The following is a 23,554-nucleotide window of genomic DNA, read 5'->3' as shown; positions in this document are numbered from 1 at the left end:
GTTCAGCATCAGAGTATCATCCCAAGCTTAAGGATGGGATTCCTCAGCAGGAATAGTTGGAAATAGTAACCATAGACTAGATGGCAATATAGGGCAGTAAGTAGCCAATTCTAGGACTACAGGGGGAAGTGTTTTTAGATTGTCTTTTTAAAAAATATTTGCATATTTCAATTTTGTTCTTATGCAGTTATATCATCAGAGACAAAGTTCACTTCTGCAGGGGGCGTGGCATATGGAGTTCCCGGGTCAGGGATCAGATCCTAGCCACAGGTGAAACCCACACCACAGCTATAACAGCACTGGATCCTTTAACCCACTGTGCCAGGCTGGAGATTAAACCTCTGTCCTTTTGCTAAAGAGACACTCTAATACTGTTGTGCCACAGCAGGAATGCTAATTAACATTGTTTTTATTTAAATTTTTATAGTGATTAAAATCATAAAACATGACTATGGTCATAAAACCATTTAAGATTTTTAGAAATGGATTTCTCACTGTATTTTTTCCTCCAAGTAATATATATTTCTAGTTCTTATATTTGAAATTTGAACATTTTAGAAATAGTGATCCTTAATTTAGGATATTCATGTGTATGGGACTCTTAATTTCGGACATTCATATGTATGTGTATACAATGTTACTAACCTATACAATGTTTTTCATTTTATTTTTAAAACAGTTTCTTAAAACAATGAAAAATATGCTTGGGAATTTTTTTAATTAAATTTCGTTTATACCTCTTTTATTGAGGTACATAATTTTTTGTGTGTATCTAAAGATGAGTGAAACAGACCATCTGTTGAGTGAAGAAAATTATATCATTTTGTTCTTTGGTTTTCTCCCTGTTAGCTGCCACAGTTCAGTTTAGTCAGAAGTTAAAAATCTTGTATATAAATTTTAATATAAAATTAATTTTTAATGATTAACTCAAGTCTTCATTTAGGCTAGGGAGAGCATTAGTCAGTGACAGATCTCAGAAGTTGTTTCCTGAAGTACTCTTTCTTATTAAGCCTTTTAAAAGACACTATTTCCTTTATCATTCTCTGTACTGAAAGTTTTCCTTAATGTGTGACAGTGTGCAAATATTGTATGGTGTGGCAGTGGTAGGTGATTCTTTTGGTGTTATCTGGTTGTAATGATCAAAGAAAAACATAAAAATTTGTCTCAGGACTCCTAAACTTTTGAAGTGTTAGAAGGAAATTTTCCTTATTTAATGAACTGTTTACTGGCAGGCTTACCTTCAGATACAGCAGAGCTATAAAATACAAAGTAAAATGTAATGGTGCCTTTTAGAAAAATCTTTATACTAAATGAATTATCATGAAATATTTGTATAAATATTCAAATTTCCAGTTATTTTCACAAATACAATAAAAGTAATATGACTCTTATGGCTTTATCAATTACATAAATCTTTTTGAATGTTTCTCCTTTGTACGTATCTAATAGTACAATTCAGGGAGCTAAACAGAGAGTTAAATGTAAATAGAGAAATGGATATTAATTTAGTAAAATGTTATAATTTCTAATTTTGCCTTATGCCAGAATTCTTTAAATTATTTCTTCCATTTATGTTGCAAAGTATTTCATCTTCTTTTAGTGTTACTTGGAATAAATATGTAACTATAGTTTTTTTTTGGATAATGCATTTTTATAGATTTAAATCTGCACCCATTTATTCTGTAGAGAAAGTTATGGTTTAGACTTATTCTTATATGAACAAATACAAGTTTATTTGAAACATACAAACTGAAGTGTGTTTGAAACAAAATTTAAAGGGTAAAATTTTGGGCTACCTTTGTAAAAATTCTAAATGGAATTCAGGAAGTACATTCAGTCAGCTTGAACATTTGGTGCTTATGTTTATATTAAGTTCCTGGCCAACACAAATATCAGAGCATAATGAAAAAGCTTTAGTTTTACTTGCCCAAGATTATCTTAAAAGATTTTTCCTTGTCTATGTAGAAAAAGAAAAAAAATGCATATTTTCTGTTTGAGCAAAGCAGCATTTTCCTTAGTGATTGTCCATTTTAGTAACAATAAAATGTTTTATGACCTAAAGAAAGTAAAACTTGTAAAATGGTAGTATATTATCTATAGTTACTTGCATGATTCAGATTTACTGCCTCTGTTGTGTGAAATCTCTAAGATACAAAACTGTCCTTTCCAGAATATCCTGCACAGTTCACAAAGGAAATAGCAGTTCAAAGTGGGCAGAATACCATCCCAGTAGGAGTGTAATTTAAATAGACATAATAGTCACTTGGTAAACTTTCTGTACCCCTGTGTTCAAAATAATGATTAAAATGGTCAGACTGAAATGTAACAGTAGTATTTTTATGCCAGAGTACTTAAGCATTTCAAGAGGCAGTCTTCAGCCAACACCAGTGTTCTACATTTCATGTTCAAAGCGGGATTTGTTCTATAAGAAGACAATGCAGTATGTCACTGAAAATTTGGAGTTAATTCCAGGCAAAATAAAAATGGTCAATAAAATTGTGTATGCATCCACCTCCCCATTTTTTCAAAGAGCACAAGAGTCTTTTTGACTAGGAGAATATACATTAAAATTTTTTTTAATTTTGTTGGAACATTTAATCTCATATTTTCACAAACTGTAAGTATAATAGTTTTAAAGAAACTTCAATCTGAAGAAAGCAGATTAAAATATGGGATTCTTATTTGATCAAAACAAAATCTTATGATGACTATTATTAAAAAGCAAACATCTAGAGTTCCTATGAGGGAGAAAGACAGAAATCAAACTAACAAATGTAAGATTTCAGTGTATGATTTCTGGACTATTGGAGTTCACATTGTGGCTCAGTTGTAACAAACCCGCCTAGTATCCATGAGGGTGTTGATTCGATCCTTGGCCTCACTCAGTGGATTGAGGATCCGGTATTGCCATGAGCTGTGGTATAGATCACAGCATGGCTTGGATCCTGTGTTGCTGTGGGTGTGGCGTAGGCCAGCAGCTACAGCTCTGATTCAACCCGTAGCCTGGGAACTTCCATGTGCCATGCATGCGGCCCTAAAAAGACATTCATACACAAAAAAGGCCAACATCCAACCAAAAAAGTGAAAAACCCAAATATATGTATTTGTAGTAAAACTGCTGTATACCTATATATTTCTAAAAATTGCTTTTTATTTATGGAAACTTTAGTAGTGCCAAGGATATTTACATCTATGACACCATTCACAAAAAGTGTAACTTAGAATGTGTTTAATTGAAAGGTAGGCATACTAAACTATAGACTAATTAGATAGATTGTTTTGTTACTTAAGAAGAATTTTTGTTTGTTATGTCTTTTAATATTTAACAAAATACTATTCTTACCCACAGAATCTACCAGTTACTCGTATTTTGGACAATCTCATGGAGATGAAGTCAAACCCTGTGAGTAGCATAAAACATTGTACTTGTAAATTATTTTTTTAATTTTTATTTTATATTAGCAAATGGTTGATTTATGGTGTTAGGTTAGTTTCAGGTATACAGCAAAGTGATTGAGTTATACCTATATCCATTCTTTCTCAGAATCATTTCCCATATAGGTTATTACAGAACATTGAGTAGCAAATTCTATGTGCTATACATACAGTAGGTTCTTGTTGATTATTTTGTTTATATCTAGGGATGTGTACATGTTAATCCCAAACTTCTAATTTATCTCTCCATACCCCACCTTTCCCTTTCGGTAACCATAGGTTTGTTTTCAAGGTCTGTGAGACTGTTTCTGTTTTGTAAGTAAGTTCATTTGTATGATAGATACCCTATGATATCGCTTTCACAGACTTCACATAGTGTGATGATCCCTAAGTCCATCCATGTTGCTACAGATGGCATTATTTTGTTATTTTTTTATAGCTGAGTAATATTTCAGTGTATATATGTACCATAAATCCTTTATCCATTCCTCCCTTGATGGGTGTTTTAAGTTGCTTCCATGACTTCGCTTTTGTAAATAGTACCGCAATGAATATTGAGGTGCATGTATCTTAGCTAATTATGGTTTTGTCTGGATATATCACCAGCGGTGGAATTGCTAGATCATGTGGTAGTTCTGTTTTTAGTTTTTTAAGGAACTTGCATACTGTTCTACATAGTGGTTGTACCAATTTACATTCCCACCAACAGTGCATATCATTTATTGTTTATAGACTTTTTGATGATGGCAATTCTGACCAGTGTGAGGTGATGCCTCATTGTAGTTTTGATTTGCAATTATCTAATAATTAGCAATATTGAGCATCTTTTCATGTATTTTTGCCATCTGTATGTCTTTGGAAAAATGTCGGTTTAGATCATCTGTCCATTTTTTAATTGAGTTGTTGGGTTTCTTTTTTCTTTTTTTAATTGACCTGCACAAGCTTTTTTTTTTTCTTTTTTTTTTTTTCCTCTTTGTTTTCTTTTTATGGATGCACTTGGTAGCATATGGAAGTTCCCAGTTAGGGGTTGATTTGGATCTGTTGCTGAGGCTTACAACACAGCCCCAGCACCACTGGATTTGAGCCACATCTGTAACCTGTGCTGCACCTTTTGGCAATGCCAGATCCTTAATTCACTAAGCGAGTCCAGGGATCAAACCCACATCCTCACGTACACTATGTCAGGTTCTTAATCTACTAAGCTACAAAAGCCACAGTGGGAACCCCATCATGAGCTGTTTTTATATTTTGAAGATTAATCCCTTATCAGTCGCATCATTTGCAAATATTTTCCCCCATTCTGTAGATTGTCTTTCTGTTTTGTTTTTGGTTTGGTCTGCTATGCAAAAGTTTTTAAGTTAAATTAGGTTCCATTTGGGGGTTTTATTTGTTTTTATTTTCATTGCTCTAAAACATAGATCCAAAAAGATATTGATGTGATTTATGTCAGAGTGTTCTCCTTATATTTTCCTCTAAGATCTTTAAACCATTTTGAGTTTAATTTTGTCTATGATATTGAAGAATGTTCTTTTTTTTCGGGGGTGGGGGGTGCTGCACCCGAAGCATGTGGAAGTTTCCAGGCCAGGGATCAAAACTGTGTTACAAGAGCAACCTAGGCCACAACAGTGACAACACTAGATCCTTAACTTGCTTCACCACAGGGGAACTCCTCGAGAATAATCTAATTTCATTTTTCTGCATGTAGCTGTCCAGTTTTCCCAGCACCACTTACTGAGGAAAGTATCTTCTCCATTATATATACTTGCCTCCTTTGGCATAGATTAACTGACCATAGATAGGTGCATGGGTTTATTTCTGGCTTTTCTATCCTCTTCCATGTATCTGTATTTCTGTTTTGTTCCAGTTGCAAAGTATTTTGATGACTGTACTTTTGTAACATAGTCTGAAGTCAGGGAGCCTGATTCCTCCAGCCCTGTTTTTCTTTTTCAGAACTGCTTTGGTTCTTTGGGGTCTTTTGTGTTTCTATGCAAATTTTTAATTTTTTTTCTCATAGTGCTGTGAAAAATGCTATTGGTAATTTGATAGCGATTGCATTGAATCAATAGATTACCTCGGGCAGTATGGTCATTTTGACAATATTGATTCTTCCAAGCCAAGACCATGATATATCTTTCCATCTGTTTGTGTCATCTTCACTTTCTTTCATCAGCATCTTAGAGTTTTCAGAGTTCAGGTCTTTTGCCTCCGTAGCTAGGTTTATTTCTAGGTATTTTACTCTTTTTGATGTAGTGGTAAATGGGATTGTTTCCATAATTTCTCTTTCTAATCTTTTGTTGTTAATGTATAGAGATGTAAGAGATTTCTGTGTATTAATTTTATATCCTGCAACTTTACTGAATTCATTGATGAGCTCTAGCAATTTTCTGGTAGCATCTTTAGGATTTTCTATGTACAATGTCATACCATCTGCAAACAGTGACAGTTTTACTTCTGTTCCAATTTGGATTCCTTTTATTTCTTTTCTTCTCTGATGGCTATGACTAGGACTTCCAAAACTATGTTGAATAAAAGCAGTGAAAGTAGACATCCTGATCTTATAGGAAGTGCTTACAGATTTTCATTACTGAGTATGTTAGCTGTGGGTTTGTCATATACGGCCATTAATATGTTGAGATAGGTTCCCTCTATGCCCATTTTCTGGAAAAAAAATTTTTAATGCGTGTTGAATATTGTCCAAAGCTTTTTCTATATCTATTGAGATGATCATATGATTTTTATTCTTCACTTTGTTAATGTGATGTATCGTATTGAAAATCCTTGCATCCTTGGGATAAATCCCACTTGATCATGGTGCATGATCCTTTTACTGCATTGTTGGATTTGCTCTGCTTGTATTTTGTTGAGGATTTTTTGCATCTGTGTTCACCATTGATATTGGCCAGTAATTTTCCTTTTTTTTTTTTTTTTTGTCTTTTTGTCATTTCCTGGGCCGCTCCCACGGCATATGGAGGTTCCCAGGCTAGGGGTCTAATCGGAGCTGTAGCTGCCAGCCTACGCCAGAGCCACAGCAACGCAGGTTCCGAGCCACGTCTGCAACCTACACCACAGCTCATGGCAACGCTGGATCCTTAACCCACTGAGCAAGCCCAGGGATCGAACCCGCAACCTCATGGTTCCTAGTCGGATTCGTTAACCACTGAGCCACAACGGGAACTCCATGCCAGTAATTTTCTTTTGTGTGTGTGGTATCTTTGCTTTTAGCATCAGGGTGATCATACCCTCATAGAATGAGTTTGGGAATGTTCCTTCCTCTAATTTTTTGGAATAGTTTCAGAAGGACAGGTGTTAACTCTTCTCTAAATGTTCGATAGAATTCACCTGTGAGGCCCATTGGTCCTGAACTTTTGTTTTTTGGAAGCTTTTAAGTCACAGTTTTAATTTTAGACTTGTGATTGGTCTGTTCATATTTTGTTTCTTCTGGTTCAGTCTTGGGATATTGTACCTTTCTAAGAATGTGTCCCATTTCTTCTACATTGTCCATTTTTTTGGCATATAGTTGTTAGTAGTAGTCTTTTATGATCCTTTGTATTTCTGTACTGTCAGTTGTAACTTTTCCTTTTTTGTTTCTATTGATTTGATTTTTTTATTTCTATTTGATTTCATTTCTATTATTTCTATTGATTTCATTTTTTTATTGATTTGAGCCCTTTTTTTTTCTTGATGAGGCAGCTCAAGGTGTATCATGTATGCTTATTTTTGTAAAGAACAAGCTTGTAGTTTCATTGATCTTTTTTATTGTTTTGTCTCTCTTTCTTTTATTTCTTCTCTGATCTTTATGATTTCTTTCCTTCTACTAATTTTGGGTTTTGCTTGTTCTTCATTTTTCAGTTGTGTAAGTTTAAGGTGAGGTGGTTTGAGGTATTTTTTCTTGTTTCCTGAGGTTAGATTGCATGGCTGCAAACTTCCCTTTTAGAACTGCTTTTGCTGCATCCCATAGGTTTTGGATCATCATATTTTCATTGTCATTGTCTCTAGGTATTTTTTTTAATTTCCTCTTTGATTTCCTCAATGATCTATTGGTCATTTAATAGCTTATTGTTTAGCCTCCATGTGTTTGTGGGTTTTTTTACAGTTTATTCCTTCCTTGGTAGTTGATTTCTAATCTCATAGCATTGTGATCAGAAAAAATGCTTGACAAGATAGCAGTTCCCTAAATTTACCAAGGCTTGCTTTGTGGCCCAGTGTGTGATATTTCCTGGAGAATGTTCCATGTGCACTTGAAAACAATGTGTATTTTTCTGCTTTTGGGTGGAATGCTCTGTGAATATCAATGAAGTCCCTCTGGTCTAACGTGTCATTTAATACACATGTTTCCTTATTGATTTTCTGTCTGGATGATCTGTCCATTGCTGTAGGTTGGGTGTTAAAGTCCGCCACTATTGTTGTGTTACTGCTATTTTCCACTTTTACAGCTGTTAGCATTTATCTTATATATTGAGGTGCTCCTATGTTGGGTGCATAAATGTTTACAATTCTTATATCTTTTTGGATTCATCTCTTGATCATTAAGTAGTGTCATTCTTTGTCCCCATAACAGTCTTTAAAGTCTATTTTGTTTGATTTGTGTATTGCTAGTCCAGCTTTCTTTTGATTTCTATTTACATGAAATACCTTTTTCCGTCTCCTCACTCTCAGTCTGTATGTGTCCCTAGATCTGAAGGGGGTCTTTCGTCTGGCCTTTCTCTTCTTTTCTCCTTCTAGGTCCCCTACAATAGAAATGTTGGTGCATTTAGTGTTGCCCTAGATGTCTCTTAGACTGTCCTCATTTCTTTTCTCTCTTTTTTAAATCTATTCTGTGGCAGTGATTTCCACCACTGTCTTCCAGCTCACTTATTCATTATTATGCCTCATGTATTCTACTATTGATTCCTTTTACGTATTTTTTCATTTCAGTTATTATATCGTTTTTTAAATCTAGCTTTTTATTAAACATTTCTTTTATCTTCTCAGTCTGCTCCTCCATCCTTTTTCCAAGATCTTGAATCATGTTTACTATCATTACTCTGAATTTTTTTCAGGTGATTGCCTATCTCCATTTCACTTAGTTATTCTTATGGGGTTTTATCTTGTTCCTTTGTCTGGAACATATTTCTCCACCATCTCATTTTGTCTTTCTGTGTATGGTCTCTGTTCCACAGGCTGTAAGATATTAGGTTACTCTTGCTTCTGGTGTCTACCCCCTTGTGGGTGAGGTTTGTCCAGGGCCCTGTGTAGGCTTCCCTGTGGGAGGGACTGGTGCCTGCCCACTGGTAGGTAAGCTGGGTCTTATCCCTCTGGTGGTCAGGGTCTTATCAGAGGGTGTGTTTGGAGGCAGGTGTGGGCTCAGGGTGATTTTAGGCAGCCTGTCTACTGATGGGTGGGGTTGTATTCCCACTCTGTTGGTTGATTGGCCTGAGGTATCATCCCAGTGCTAGATTCTACAGGCCACTTGAATGGGGCTACATCTTAGTGCAAAAATAGCACCCCTAAGAGAGCTCATGCAGGCCTTTCCCCAACAGTGAGCTGTAACCTACAATGAGACTCTCCAAGAGTCCTGGTGCCTTGCCCTCACAGTGAGCTACAGCCTACCATGAGACTCTCCAAGACCCACAGGTAGGTCTGGCCCGGTTCCTGTGGAGTCACTGCTTTTTCTGTAGGTCATTACATAGTGCATGTGAAGCACTGTGTGGACCCTCTAAGACTGGAGTCTTTGTTTTCCCTAGTCCTGTGGAGCTCCTGCACATAATCCCTGTTGGTGTTCAAGCCAATGGTCCAAGGGCTCCTCTTCCCAGTCCATGCTGGGGAGCCAGACATGGAGCTCTGAACTCTCGCTCCTGTGTGAGAACCTCTGGGATATAATTATTTTCTCGTTTTTGGATCTCCCACCCAGCAGTTATAGGATTTGATTATATCATGAAACACCCCTCCTACTGTATTGTTATGGCTCCTTCTTTGACTCTGGGTGTAGAATATCTTGTTCAATAGTTTTTATTTTTTTTTTTATGGTTATTAGTTGTGATTTTGGTGTTTTCGTGAAAGGAGGTGAACTTAAGTCCTACTGCGCCATCTTGTCTCCTCTGTCCTGTACTTCTGAATCCTTGAATGTACCAGACAAACTGTATGAAAGATGATTAACTCAGAGTTTGTTGTGGGCTTAATCACAGCAGACAGCATGTTCTCAAAGAGCCTTTATAGCCATAATCAGATAATGGGAATTGTCTCAGCTGCTGCATCCACTGTAGCAGCTCTCATCCAAAGTATATTCTATGTATATATCCTAAGGAGCAATTTTTTGTAAATAAAAGAGATCTAGTAAGGATCAGTTGGTAGAATATAAAGAATACCAGATCAGTTTAATTTTATGAAAATTAAATTAGGAGAGGAGTGCACAGTAAAAATTTTAAGTGTATCTGTTCAGGAGTTCCCATTGTGGCGCAGTGGTTAACGAATCCGACTAGGAACTACGAGGTTGCAGGTTCGATCCCTGGCCTTGCTCAGTAGGTTAAGGATCCAGCATTGCCGTGAGCTGTGGTGTAGGTCACAGACGTGGCTTGGATCCTGCGTTGCTGTGGCTCTGGCGTAGGCCAGCGGCTACAACTCCAATTAGACCCCTAGCCTGGGAACCTCCATATGCTGCGAGAGCGGCCCAAGAAATGGCAAAAAGACCAAAAAAAAAAAAAAAAGTGTATCTGTTCAGAGGGCACTAAACTCTTTTGAACTAAAAAAGTAAATTGAGAGAGAAATTGTTTGATGAGAGACAAATAGGTAAATATGTTAGCATTTACTTAAAGAATGGGTTTTCAGGCTGTTTTATAATTTAAGACAGGAATGCAAAAATCATCAAAATCTGTTTCATAAGCCAGCCCATCCTGTCACTGTGGCAACTAGAGAGAAGGTGGTTATCTGGAATAGAGAGAGGCTGCATGAACCTGCCCACATCAAAACCCTAGTGTGGGTTGATCTGGATCACTATAACCTTGACATCAAGACTTAGGATACCAAGCTAAGAAAGAGAGTGAGAACAGAATCTTCAGAGTAATGTGTCCTTATGTTGTAATTGTTAAAACATGACTATAACAACATTAAAGGAATTTAGCAAAAACAAATTTTAATATCTGCCCATGTGAAAACAAAGATGTAGTGTTATTAAAAAAAAAAAAAAGCTCCAAAGGAGGCAGTCGCAGTTATGAAAGGAATGAGAGAATTGTCTGTAATGATAAGCTAAAAAGGATCATATTGTTCTGTCTTGGAGTCAATATAGAGAAAGTGGTATACAGTGTAGTAATAGTGGACCTTGTTATTACTACATCCTAGAATATATAAGGAGCTCATCTTGAAAATCCTGAAAAAAAGTATACATTTATGACTAATTGTCTTAGGGAATATTACTCATAATAGGCAGTAAATTTCTGGAAGGTATTATCCCAAACAGTAATAAAGATAAAAAATATAAAGAAATGGGAGTTCCCGTCGTGGCGCAGTGGTTAACGAATCCGACTAGGAACCATGAGGTTGCGGGTTTGGTTCCTGCCCTTGCTCAGTGGGTTAACGATCTGGCGTTGCCGTGAGCTGTGGTGTAGGTTGCAGACGCGGCTCGGATCCCGCGTTGCTGTGGCTCTGGCATAGGCTGGTGGCTACAGCTCCGATTCAACCCCTAGTCTGGGAACCTCCATATGCCGCGGGAGCGGCCCAAGAAATAGCAACAACAACAACAACAAAAGATAAATAAATAAATAAATAAATAAATAAATAAATAAATAAATGCAGATTTCCCATTGTGGCTCAGCGGAAACAAATCTGACTAATATTCATGAGGATGCAGGTTCGATCCCTGGCCTCACTCAGTGGGTTAAGGATCTGGCATTGTCATGAGCTGTGGTATGGGTCGCAGACTTGGCTTGGATCTGGTGTGGCTATGGCATAGGCCAGCAGCTTCAGCTCTGATTCAACCCCTAGCCTGGGAACCTCCCTATGCCGCAAGTGTGGCCCTAAAAAGACAAAATATATGTATGTGTGTGTGTGGTGTGTGTGCAAAATTTTAAATGCCAATCCACAAGGAGTTAATAAGCAAGTTGAGGATATTTTGTTACTGTCTCTAATGTAGACGTTGAGATGATGAAAAATGATAATAACTAAAATTTCTTGTGTTCTTTGTGCCAGGAACCATTCTTGCTCCTCCTGCAGCACATAGAAGTTCCTGAGTCAGGGATTGAAACCATGTCACAGCAGTGACCCAAGCCACTGAAGTGACAATGCCAGATCCTTCACCCACCACACCATAGGAGAACTCTTGGTATTCTCATTTTATAGACAAGGAAATTGTGATAAAATTAACTTACCCAAGTTAATATACATTCAGCTAATAAATGGCAGAGCTAGGCAGGCCACATTTTTCACCAGTGTACTGTATTGATTAGGGGAAATGCCATGCCCTTCATGGAATCATAGAACTTTAGAATTTAAGGAAACTTTAGAAGTGATTTACCACCTTGAAGGAGAGGAAACCAAGAGACATTAAGTGACTTTTCAGAGGACACGCTATTTTTAGTACCAGAATTAGAACCAAAACCCATTACTCCTGTATTCCTACCAGCTGCTCATTCCAACATATTCATGTCTTCTCTCATAGACACATGGGTATCTAAACAATAGGTCTTATTCAAATATTTCTTCAAGTTCTGTAAGTTCATTTACTAGTTCTGTTGACTTTCACTTTTTAACTAAAGGTATATTACTACACATATCTTTTAATTAATTAGAAAAAGTAAAATTTTTCTTCTTTGAAAGCATTTTTTTATCCATCAGATAGCTGCAGCCTCTCTCATCCCTGTCTTGTTCCCATATTGACAAACTGCTTTGGAGGCATTGAAGAGATTAACGAAAGTGTACTAAATTAGACCTGACTGGTAATCTTGAACATATCTTATCTCAAAGGCTTTAAAATGCTATAATCTAATTCTGGATGCATTCTTATATTCATTAAGTGTTCTCCTTTGATTTGTCTTGATTCAATAAATTGAAAGAAAAGGATTAGGTAAGATATTAGATAGGTTTGACCTTCCCTGTGGTTCTGGCTAATAGGGTTTCCTGGAGAAAAGTGTTAAAGGATTAGAACACTGCATTTGGATTCAATAAGTTCTGTGATTTATAAGCACCATCCACCATTAAGTATGGGACTAGATAGTGGCTACAATGCATTGTTTGTCATTTATCATCCAGAAAAGAATGAGTTCCTTTGGCTGATGGTGCTATGAAAGGAAAGAGAGGCAGAGATTAGGAAGTAATTACATTACAGGCTGTAAAGTGGTACTTTCCAAATCCTTTAATATCAAGAAGTTTATTGTAGGGGCCAATAGCCCTTTATCCACAACTTCCGAAATCCAAAAAGTTCTGAAAACTAAAAGATTTTGTATAAGTCATTTGGTAGCATACCTAACATTAATTTGAACCACTTTATAGTTTTTATTTATCCTATTTTATGTTAATATTCATATATTTGGCTACAAAAATATTAATAGATTATATATAGTCATGCATGATATTATCTATCTATGATTTTTTTGGCCAGGTCTGTGGCATACAGAACTTCCCGGGTCAGGGATCGAACCTGTGCCTCAGCAGTGACCCGAGCCACAGGAGTGTCAGTGCCAGATCCTTAACCACTAGGCCATGGGGACTCTTAGCTATAATTTTTTAAATTCAGAATTCCGAAGTATATCTGACTCCAGAGGTTTCAATTAAGAGAGACTGTGAAACCTGTTATTAGGTATTCTGCATATTCAATAAAATCATAGACATAAATAATACTATAAAATTCTAAAAACAAAAATAGTTAAGTGCATTAGCTTATAAAACAAGTATTTTTTTTTTCTTTCTTTCTTTCTTTTTTTTTTTCTTTTTTTAGGGCCACACCAGCAGCATATGGAAGTTCCCAGGCTAGGGGTCAAATTGGAGCTACAGCCTATGCCATAGCCACAGCAACACAGAATCCAAGCCATGTCCGTGACCTATACCACAGCTCACGGCAATGCCAGATCCTTAACCCACTGAGCAAGGCCAGGGATCAGTCGAACCCGCAACCTCACTTACTAGCCAGATTCGTTTCCACTGAGCCGCTAGGGGAACCCCCTAAAACAGGTATATTTTTGAAAAGCATTGAAACTAGACTACCTGGGCTCAAATCCTAGAGTTCCCACACTTGTTATATGACTTTAGGAAAGTTAGATAACCTCTCTGTACCCCAGCTTGCCCATCTGAAAAATAAGGATAACAGTAATAACAACCTCACAGATGTTATGGGATTATTTAATTTCATCTAAGGCACTTAGAATAACATTTAATACATAATAAGTGTTCAGTAAGTGTTGGCGGTGGTTTCCTACTCAACTAAATTAATAGATTCATTAGTAGATTCATCAAGTATTCTTAAAGTACTGTAAGTTAAATTTGAACTTTCTAACAAGAAATTTTCTAGTCATGGTAAAATCTCAATTTTTTAATAGGAAACTGATGACTATAGATATTTTGATCCCAAAATGCTGCGGGGCAATGACAGGTAAGCAGTTCTTGTTTTGTGTGATATGTTGTAGGTGTCCCCATCCCCACCAGAAATGGAAATAACTTTATTGATTTTTTTTGTTATAAATCAGTAGCTGTTTATTACTAAAAATTCAGACTGGTAAGTAAAGAGTATGGGTTATCTCATTATCCAGAGATAATCACTGGTAATTACACTTAACATTTTGATGCTTTTCCATCCAAATATACACACACACACAAATATATTTAAATGTTTGTTGTTTTTAATGAAATGATGGGGTGTTAGAAACTATGTGTTGGGGAGGAGAATTTGAATAATCTGTGTGTTTTTAAATGTATACTTTTATTGGACCAAATGAAAAGGTGGAAGCTTTATGTTAGATACCAGATGTTTTTGTTTTTTATTTAACTTGTCCATAATATCTAAGCCCCTGGGAACCATTACCGTAAATACTTTTTATGGCAATGAAACATTCTACAAATAATTTCTGTATTTTATGACAAACATAGTATGGCATTTGTTAACTTAATTATGGATATTATTTTTTAAGATTTTTTAGTGGTATGAAAAATAGCCTACAAGATATAGAGTAAGAATAGGCAGAATTAGGAGAAGAATAAAAACCTTCTTGTAGGGATGATCTTTTGTGCCAAAACTTGGGTGAAGCTTGTTTCTTGCCTACATCTTATGTTTGGGATTTTTAGAACTTTGTCTTTGCTTTATCCCAAGCTTTCACATCCTTGTAGGTAGTCTGAACACATAATCTAGTTACTAGATAGTTGATTTTTAGATTGTTTTGGTATTCTCTTTTCTGAACTTCCCCAGAAATGCTAACATTGGTAGTTTGAAAAAGAGCTACTGATAACACCTGAAGCTGGCAGGAGAGAATGTGATAAAGAATAAAATCATAGAAAGGAGAAAATGGGGAATGACAGCTTATGGGTATGGGACTTCTTTGGGGGGTGATTAAAATGTTCTGAAATTAGTGGTGATGGTTATACAACTCTAAATATACTAAAAAAGGGCAGGAGGGAGCACCAATCGTATACTTCAAAATGGTGGATTTACAACTCTTTTCCTATCTTGATGTTCTCCAGCTTACGATTTTTCCTTCCTTGCATTTGCATTAATAGTTATATTTTGCTTCTCAGAAACTTCTGAGGAATTATTTTAATCCTCCCTCTAGTTTATATATGATAATGAAGAGGAATATTAGCATTGACAGAGAAACACAGTTTTATTTTTAATGGACTTAGCCTTCTCCTGAGCTGTCTTGTCACAATTTGATCTTGGTTTTTAATAACTAGTAATGCGGAGTTCCTTTTGTGGCACAGCGGGAATGAATCCAACTAAGAACCATGAGGTTGCAGGTTCAGTCCCCGGCCTCGCTCAGTGGGTTAAGGATCTGGCATTGCCATGAGCTGTGGTGTAGGTCGCAGACGCAGCTCAGATTCCACGTTGCTGTGGCTCTGGTGTGGGCCGGCAGCTGCAGCTCCAATTAGACCCCTAGCCTGGGAACCTCCATATGCCACGTGGCCCTAAAAAGACAAAAAGACCCCACCAAAAAAAAAACTAGTAATGCTGTGCTACTTAAGTCTCACCTCGCCCCATCTCTTCTCTAAACTTAGAGAAACTTAAAACACTCTGGAAGGAAGTTAAACATTATGAGGCATTTCAGTCAAGGCAGGTACTGGCCTCTTCTGTGGAATATTCAGACAGGCCACAGAAATGAGGAAAAAACAGAACTGTGGAATCAGCCTCTGAATAATTGAGAGGGTGTAATAAGTATCTCCCCTTGGTTGAGGTTTTTAAAAATGCCTTATGAAGAAAACCTAAGTTATCTTTGTATAGCCTGTTTTATCACTTAAAACAAATATGTGTCAGAAGTTGCCATGTGGTGGTGCAGCAGGTTAAGGATATGGTATTGCTGCAGCTGTAGCACAGGCCATAACTGCAGCACAGGTTCAGACCATGGCCTGGAAACTTTCACATGCCATGGTTACAGCCAATAAATATTTATATTTATTAATATGTTTTTATATAAATTTTATATAAATATATTTTATATTTATATATGTTATATATATAATTGTCTATATTAAATGATCTCTTGGACACCAAGAATGTATTTTTGAAATATACTATAAATATATAAATAAATATGTAATTAATATATGTAGTATTAATATATAGTAAATAAGCTACAACAAAATACAGATCCCTCCTTCAGTCCCCACTTTCCTTCCTAAGTTGTTATCCTCCCCATACATGTTTTTACATAGCTTTTTCACAAATGTAGATACAGACTAGGTATGATCTGTTTAATATGTTAAAAATTTCACATAGCTTATCACTACAGTATATATTTTTTCAATTCCCCTTATACCCAGATTTCCACTCTTTATGGAAGCTGCTGCTCATTCTTTCCTTTTTCCTCTCAGTCTTCTAGAATTTTAAAGTCAGCAGGTTGCCCCATTCCCATCTAGATGGGAAACATGTACTTTGTCTCATTTGTTCCTCTGCATCTCAGTTTACCACCTGGCTCAAAGAGATGAAAGAAGAAGAATTATAAATTCATAGCTAATAGTGCATGAGTGCATGTGCATGTTTGCGTTTCCCATGCCTATTTTATCTATAAGAAAAGCTTTGGGTGAAATTTTCAGTATGGCTTTGTTGTTGTTACAGCTCAGTTCCAAGGAATAAAAATCCATTCCAAGAGGTAAGTTCATATAAAAATTCTCTGCCCCTAAAATGGAAAGATGAAAAGGTGACCAATTAGTCTTGAAAAATATCTTTATCCTAAATATGATGATTACTGTATGCCAGTCTTGATAAATCCAATTCTGAGTAACCAAGATTCTTATAAATAACATCAAATTGAAATGACTTTTAGAAAAAGCTCTTTGGATTCATTCGGTGTTTAATTGAAGAATGAGGTTTATTTTCCTCTGAATTGTTTCTGAAAAATCTCTACTTTTACTACTCAGTAGACATTAGAGGTTATAAGCTATTATTAGACATTATAAGTTTATAATTTAATAGACTTTTTTGAAAATAAATTCATTTACAGTTGAAGTGGCGTCAAGCACGTAGGTTAAAAAAATACTAGCTAGCAAAAGATAACATCCTAAGTTGTGGAATAGGCTCCATCATACACACCATGTTGCTGGAAAGCTAAAATACTGTTTTACGTATTTCTTTAAACTGACCTCCTTTTTCTGTTTGCATTTTTAGGCAATTGTTTTTGTGGTGGGAGGAGGCAATTACATTGAATATCAAAATCTTGTTGACTACATAAAGGTACATTTGGCCTTTATTTTCTTTTATCATTTTAAGTTTCACAGTTGTTCTGTGTCTTCAACATATTAGCATTTTCTGCTGGCTCTCTTGAGTCTTACATAACCCCTTTTCCAGAAGTAGTTTGAAAATCTGGCAGTTAGGGGGAAATGCCCATATGTTCATTATTTTTCTATCACATTCATTTCTAGCCTAAAATTGTACTTAATCTAGAAGATAATGTATCTTGTTGATGTAATGTGCTTTGCAGTTACCTGTCTTGATTTGACTTTAAATGTTTAGAGACCTCAAATAAGCTCCTCTTCCAAAAAAGTCTCCTTTGGTGAAATGATTTCCTGAACCCTGTTTACCTGAATAATGAGCACTTTTGTCTCATCTTACTGACCTAAGTCTGCAACAAACTTGGAGTGTCTGCCTTTTCAGTAGACAGGGACTTTAAAGGTAGCACATTAGAAGTATGTGCTATTTAGAGCTAACAGCAGCAGGGAGTGACAGACAGCTAAGCAAAAGAACGTGAAACGATGAAACTTGAAGAGCAAAAACACCATTTAAAATGGAGAGGTAACAGAATTAGTGATTGTTAGAATGACCTTTTGTAATCTTCCTCTATTCACTTAACATTAAATAATGATTAGTCCTTATTCCTGTATTACATGACTTCAGTAGAGGTAGAAGTTTTTTGTGTAGTAGGAGGAAAAATATATAGGCAGATGTCACAGAGCTTCAAAACTACCAGTACAACTCCAAGGATCTTACCCCAGTTGCTCAGAACATGCTTCATCTTCAGGATGTGAACCATCACCAAGATTTATGTAAGATACCTTGGTCTCAAGGGAACATCCTATAGCCAGAATCAGACTGCATGAGTAGGCTCAAAAACAGAAACCAAAAGAACATAACAGAAACCAGGTGCAAACCCTCAGTCAGTCTGTACAATTTCTATAAATGGTCTGACAAGCTAGTGCAGGTTTTCCCTTAGTCTCTGACGCTTGTGCAGGGCTTTATTAACCTATTTCTTTCGCATTTGGCCAAGGGTTAGCAACATGACTGGTTCCAGGTGTGTTCCTAGGGATAAACACAGGGTTGCAAGTTAATCCTGTACTTATTCCCATCCTTGGATAAACTTTCTTAATTACATTTGCAGCATTCTTTCTGCATTATTTTTAACATTTAACATAAATAGAAAAACAAGAAAGATAAAAACCAAAATACTAATCATTTGTGTAGTATAGTGAGTGAAATGCAGGTGTAATGTTAAAGAAACACTGCAGTTAACCAGATACTCCAGTGCAAACTTGTTTTTAATGCACAGGCCTCACAACTCTTACTTCTCTCCACCACAGAAATTTTAATTTTGTGAAATGTATTAATAAATTGATTCAATATAACAATTGTTTATTAACTAAGTCTAGTTCTTTCTCTCATCAGTCACCTTCAGAGAATAACATCAGGGTTATCAATGGTAGATATGATATGTAAGCCCACCAAGTTATCCTTTACTTGGTTTCAGTTTAGAGTTTTGGTTTTTAACATTGATTATTTCCTCCTCCCACAAAGAACATGTTGTATAGGTAGCAGGGCTCATGATACTATGACTAATCAGGGATATAGTGGGTATTTTATGTCACTGTATCCATGTATGTTTCTTAACAGGTTATCACTTAGGTTCATAGTTACACAATGGTCTTTGGCTCAAATTTTTTTTTTTTTTTGTCTTTTTGCCTTTTCTGGGGCTGCTCCCGCGGCATATGGAGGTTCCCAGGCTAGGGGTCCAACCGGAGCTGTAGCCACCGGCCTACACCAGAGCCACAGCAATGTAGGATCCAAGCCACATCTGCGGTCTACACCATAGCTCACGGCAACACCAGATCCTTAACCCACTGAGCGAGGCCAGGGATCGAACCCGCAGCCCCATGGTTCCTAGTCGGATTCATTAACCACTAAGCCATGATGGGAACTCCTTTGGCTCATTTTTGGGCAAAATTTTTTTTGTATTCATTTGAGCAGCAACACTGTCCTAATTTTGCCTCTCAAAAGGGATCCTCTAGAATATATAAAACCTGGAAAATGAGAATCTGTAGAACAACAACAAAAAAAAGCATAAAAATTATTCTAAGTGTTTATTCCCTAGATGTTACTAGCATCATCAAGATAGCACATGGATAAAGTGCAGATAAAATCCTCCATCAGTCTCTCAGAACCCATCTGGAGTTCAGCTTCAAATAAAGTAGGCTATTTCTGCAGGTCTTATGGGCATCTATAAATATAGCCAAGAGCATTATTCTCTTGCTCTCAGCCTCTTACAAGGTACCAAGATAATGTTAGCTTTAATTTTTTTGTATTATTTACTTATTGGTTCCCTTTCTGAGATTTAAGACTTCTCCATCTTCCCATGTGTCAAAATTTTCTCTCAGAATTTGGTCCCTGGCTTAAAAGACTATCAGATTCAGCAAGACAGCTGATACATAGCTGGCAACAGTATGAGATTGGCCAGGACTTTCCCTTTTTCAATTCCCAGTCACAGGAGGTAGGTGGGATAAGTGCAAGTTTAGTTATGGGTTTTTAATAGATGCCCTTTAGAACCATTAATGTTTAGTATCTATTGAGCTACCTGGTTTAATTATCCTGAGAATGCTTTTAAAAAAAAAATCCCTTTCGGTCTTACTGTTTTCTTTGTTCTGAATAATCCTCATTTTTTTTTTTTTTTGTAACATTCAGCTTCATTCAGGGGAAACTGAGCTAGTAGGTCTGTGACAGCCTCCCTCATGACATTTAGAAACCCAAGTTGGTACAACCTTGTAGTATGAGACAAAATTTATGGGTATGCCTACATCTGCAGCATATGGAAGTTACCAGGTTAGGGGTGGAATCAGAACTGCAGCTGCAGGCCCACATCACAGCCATGGCAACACCAGATATGAGCTGCATCTGTGACCTGTGCTGGACCCTTAACCCATTCAGCAAGGCCAGGGATCAAACCTGCATCCTCAGAGAGACAGCTTTGGGTTCTTAACCCACTGAGCCACAATAGGCACTCCCAAGAAATTTTTAATTGAGAGTAATCTAACATGGCTCTTGATTTATAAGTTCACAAAACAACAGGCAAGGCAAGTGCCATTATTGTTGGGAAGACAAAATACTATAATAATTCTAGCTGATTTATTTAGTAATGATGTTACTCTAGCTCATAATGTAACTGCTACTTAGTATACCACTGATATATTTCATAAACTTAATATGATTTGTTTTTTAACCAGACATTGGATAATACTGATATCAGTGACCAAATGTATTGGGAATTTGACCTCAAGACATTACAGGCTGTTCTTTTGATGGAAGGTGATTGGCTAGAGAATGAACTAGGTTTAGTTAATAATTGTCACATTGAATCAAAATTTTGGTACATTTCATACAGTTCAGTTTTTAATGGGAGGAGGAAGTATCAAGTTTGTACATAATTAAGAAGAATTTTACACCAGAATATTGGTAAGCTGCGATGTTAAATTAGTGAGGACTGGATGATACAAAAATGATAATTTTTGTATCTGTCCTTGTTTTTGTATTCTGTAAATGCTGTGAAAGATGAAAAATGATGACAAATGATTAGAGTTAAGAAAGCATGGAGTTCGCTTGTGGCTCAGCAGAAATGAATCTGACTAGCATCCTTGAGGATGCAGGTTCGATCCCTGGCCTCACTCAGTGGGTTAAGGATCCGGTGTTTCCATGAGCTGTGGTGTAGGTCACAGACTTGGCTCGGATCCTGTGTTGCTGTGGCTCTGGCGTAGGCCAGCAGCTACCACTCTGATTTGACTGCTAGTCTGGGAACTTCTATATGCCAAAGGTGCGACCCTAAAAAGACAAAAAAAAAAAAAAAAGAAAGAAAGAAAACTTAAGGGTGGAGAGGGGGGATAGAGGGAGTGTCAGTTATATAAGATTAATCTCAGCCAGTTAATACCCTGTGCTGATGTTTGGCCAACCCTGAATGAAATGTACTAACTAGTGATTAATATAGGCCGGCGCCAGGGTCCAAGATAGACTAGGAGGAAATTGGCACTAGCTTGTCAGCATTCTTTAATAGAAAATGTAAAGATCAATGGTTCGTTCCTGGTTTGTGTCATATTTTTTTGATTCTGCTGTTAAGCCTGGTCATGCACCCTGCTTCTAGCTCTGTAATCAAAGATGCATTAAGGACCCCTCCTTGGACAAGACTGGGGCTCCCCTGAGACCAAGGTATCTCTACTGAAATATGTGTTGTGTTACTGAGATACAGGGTCCTGGGAGCTCTGTCTAGAAATTTTGGACCTGTGGAATGTTTCCTTATGTACTGTGACCTCTAACCTTATGTGAATATCACTTCAAGAATCCTGATTATATGACCCTATGTAATTGTTGCACATGACCATCTCATTTTGAAAAAAAGGTGAGTGAGATGTGACTCCACAGCCCAGCAACATAGGATCTGAGCAGCATCCATGACCTACACCACAGCTCACGGCAACACCGGATCCTTAATCCACTGAACAAGGCCAGGGATTGAACCCACATCCTCAGGGATCCTAGTCGGGTTCGTTACTGCTGAGCCACTATAGGAACTCCATTTGTAGACTTTTTAATGATGGCCATTCTGACTGGTGTGAGGTAGTACCTCACTGTTGTTTTGATTTTCATTTCTCTAATAATTAGTGATGATGAGCATCTTTTCATATGCCTGTTGACATCTGTATGTCTTCTTTGGAGAAATGTCTATTTAGGTCTTCTGCCCATTTTTCAATTTGGTTGGAGTTTTTTTTTACTGAATTGTATGAGCTGTTTGTATATTTTGGAAATTAAACCCTTGTCAGTTCCATCACTTGCAGCTATTTTCTCCCAGTCTGTGGGTTGTCTTTTTACTTGTTTATGGTTTCCTTGATTAGGTCCCATTTATTTAGTTTTGCTTTCATTTCTGTTGCCTTGGGAGTCCAGTCAAAATTTTGACTACTGTAATTGGTTCCAACATTCTATCAAAATTAGAATGAAATTCATAGAGTTACAGAATAGAATGTGGTATAAATACCTTATTATCACAAATGAGTCTGAAATGACATTCCATGTTACTCACACTATATATTTTCACCGTAACAAAACTCCAAAAAATGTTTTCAAGTAGTTACAGATCCTACATTGGAAGAATGTTGGCCTAAGATTTTACAAATGATTGGTTGCTCACATGAAATGTGTCAGTTACCATATTCCTTCTATTTTCAGAGTAAATGGCACTGGGAGTATACCCAACACATGTATTTTGAAGAAGAAAGAAAAAACTATGCCCATTTCACTACATTATTCCATGTCATTTTAGAATAGACATGTGTACATTAAAATCTGATACTCTTCTAAAAAAATACAACTTTTAAGAATAATAAAAAGTCTTCTTATGGTTAATCCCTTTTCTTGGGAATATTTAAAATATTACTTGTTACTTATATCTACTTTTATCTAAGTTCTCTCTCTGATTTTTTACAGGGGAAACAAGGCAAGCACATTTTATATGGTTGCAGTGAACTTTTCAATGCTACACAGTTCATAAAGCAGGTAAAGTGTACCTTTTAGTTTGTTTCTAAGTTGCTTTTGATATTTTTCAAAAGAGAGCAAGATGATCATATTCATCTGAAAGCTGAAACTAAAGGCTGTAGAGCTAAAGAATGTAAGGTTTTGCCATGGACAACTGTAAAGAAAACTGTTATAAATAATATTATTTCCCTTATCCCAAATCTATTTTTAATTCAAAAATTTTTAAATTGGTATAGTGTACTCAGGCAAAATTCAATTCAGCATTTCCTTATACTTACTGTCTAAGCATATCACAAATTGGGCTGAGAAATTAAGTAACTCTTGGGGAGGGGGTGGTTATATGTGTTCAGTGATACAGCAGAATTACATTGACCTTGATAGTTAATGACAGCAGTAGCTGAAGTGTACAAAGTATTAGCATTCTCTTAGTATTAGTCTCATTAATGTTCTCAAGTAATTATATTAACCAACTTTTAAAGCTTAAACTGCCTGGATACTTAGTAGACTGACCAATAATATCCATAATTTATTTTTGCATTGGCTGCCATCAGCATCATAACTACCCTGTTTTTTGCAGTTCTTCCTTTCACCTTTGTCCAGCACAGCTTTCTTACCCACACTATGTGGTTTTTGTATTTTTAACCTTCATATGGTGGCCCAGTAATTTTATGAGAATTTCAGACATACAGAAAATTTAAAGACAATTTACAGGGAACACATGTGTATTCCCCA

The 23,554-nt window shown here is 36.5% G+C and overlaps 1 protein-coding gene across 2 annotated transcripts in view; it reads left to right on the top strand.

Moving 5' to 3' along the window:
- Positions 1 to 23,554, top strand: part of SCFD1 (sec1 family domain containing 1) — a 109,580-nt gene that overhangs the window by 75,951 nt on the left and 10,075 nt on the right. Inside the window, exons 20-24 of one of the 2 annotated variants that reach the window (XM_047795158.1) lie at positions 3,350 to 3,403; positions 13,938 to 13,990; positions 16,661 to 16,694; positions 17,210 to 17,275; positions 22,775 to 22,843. In XM_047795158.1, the coding sequence (XP_047651114.1) occupies positions 3,350 to 3,403; positions 13,938 to 13,990; positions 16,661 to 16,694; positions 17,210 to 17,275; positions 22,775 to 22,843 (276 nt within the window). The remainder of the gene's footprint in view (positions 1 to 3,349; positions 3,404 to 13,937; positions 13,991 to 16,660; positions 16,695 to 17,209; positions 17,276 to 22,774; positions 22,844 to 23,554) is intronic. The other variant, XM_047795159.1, reaches the window with a different exon arrangement.

This window comes from Phacochoerus africanus, chromosome 9 (assembly GCF_016906955.1).
Source record: "Phacochoerus africanus isolate WHEZ1 chromosome 9, ROS_Pafr_v1, whole genome shotgun sequence".
NCBI classification, from domain to species: domain Eukaryota; kingdom Metazoa; phylum Chordata; class Mammalia; order Artiodactyla; family Suidae; genus Phacochoerus; species Phacochoerus africanus.
This window is presented reverse-complemented; position numbering and strand designations above follow the sequence as displayed.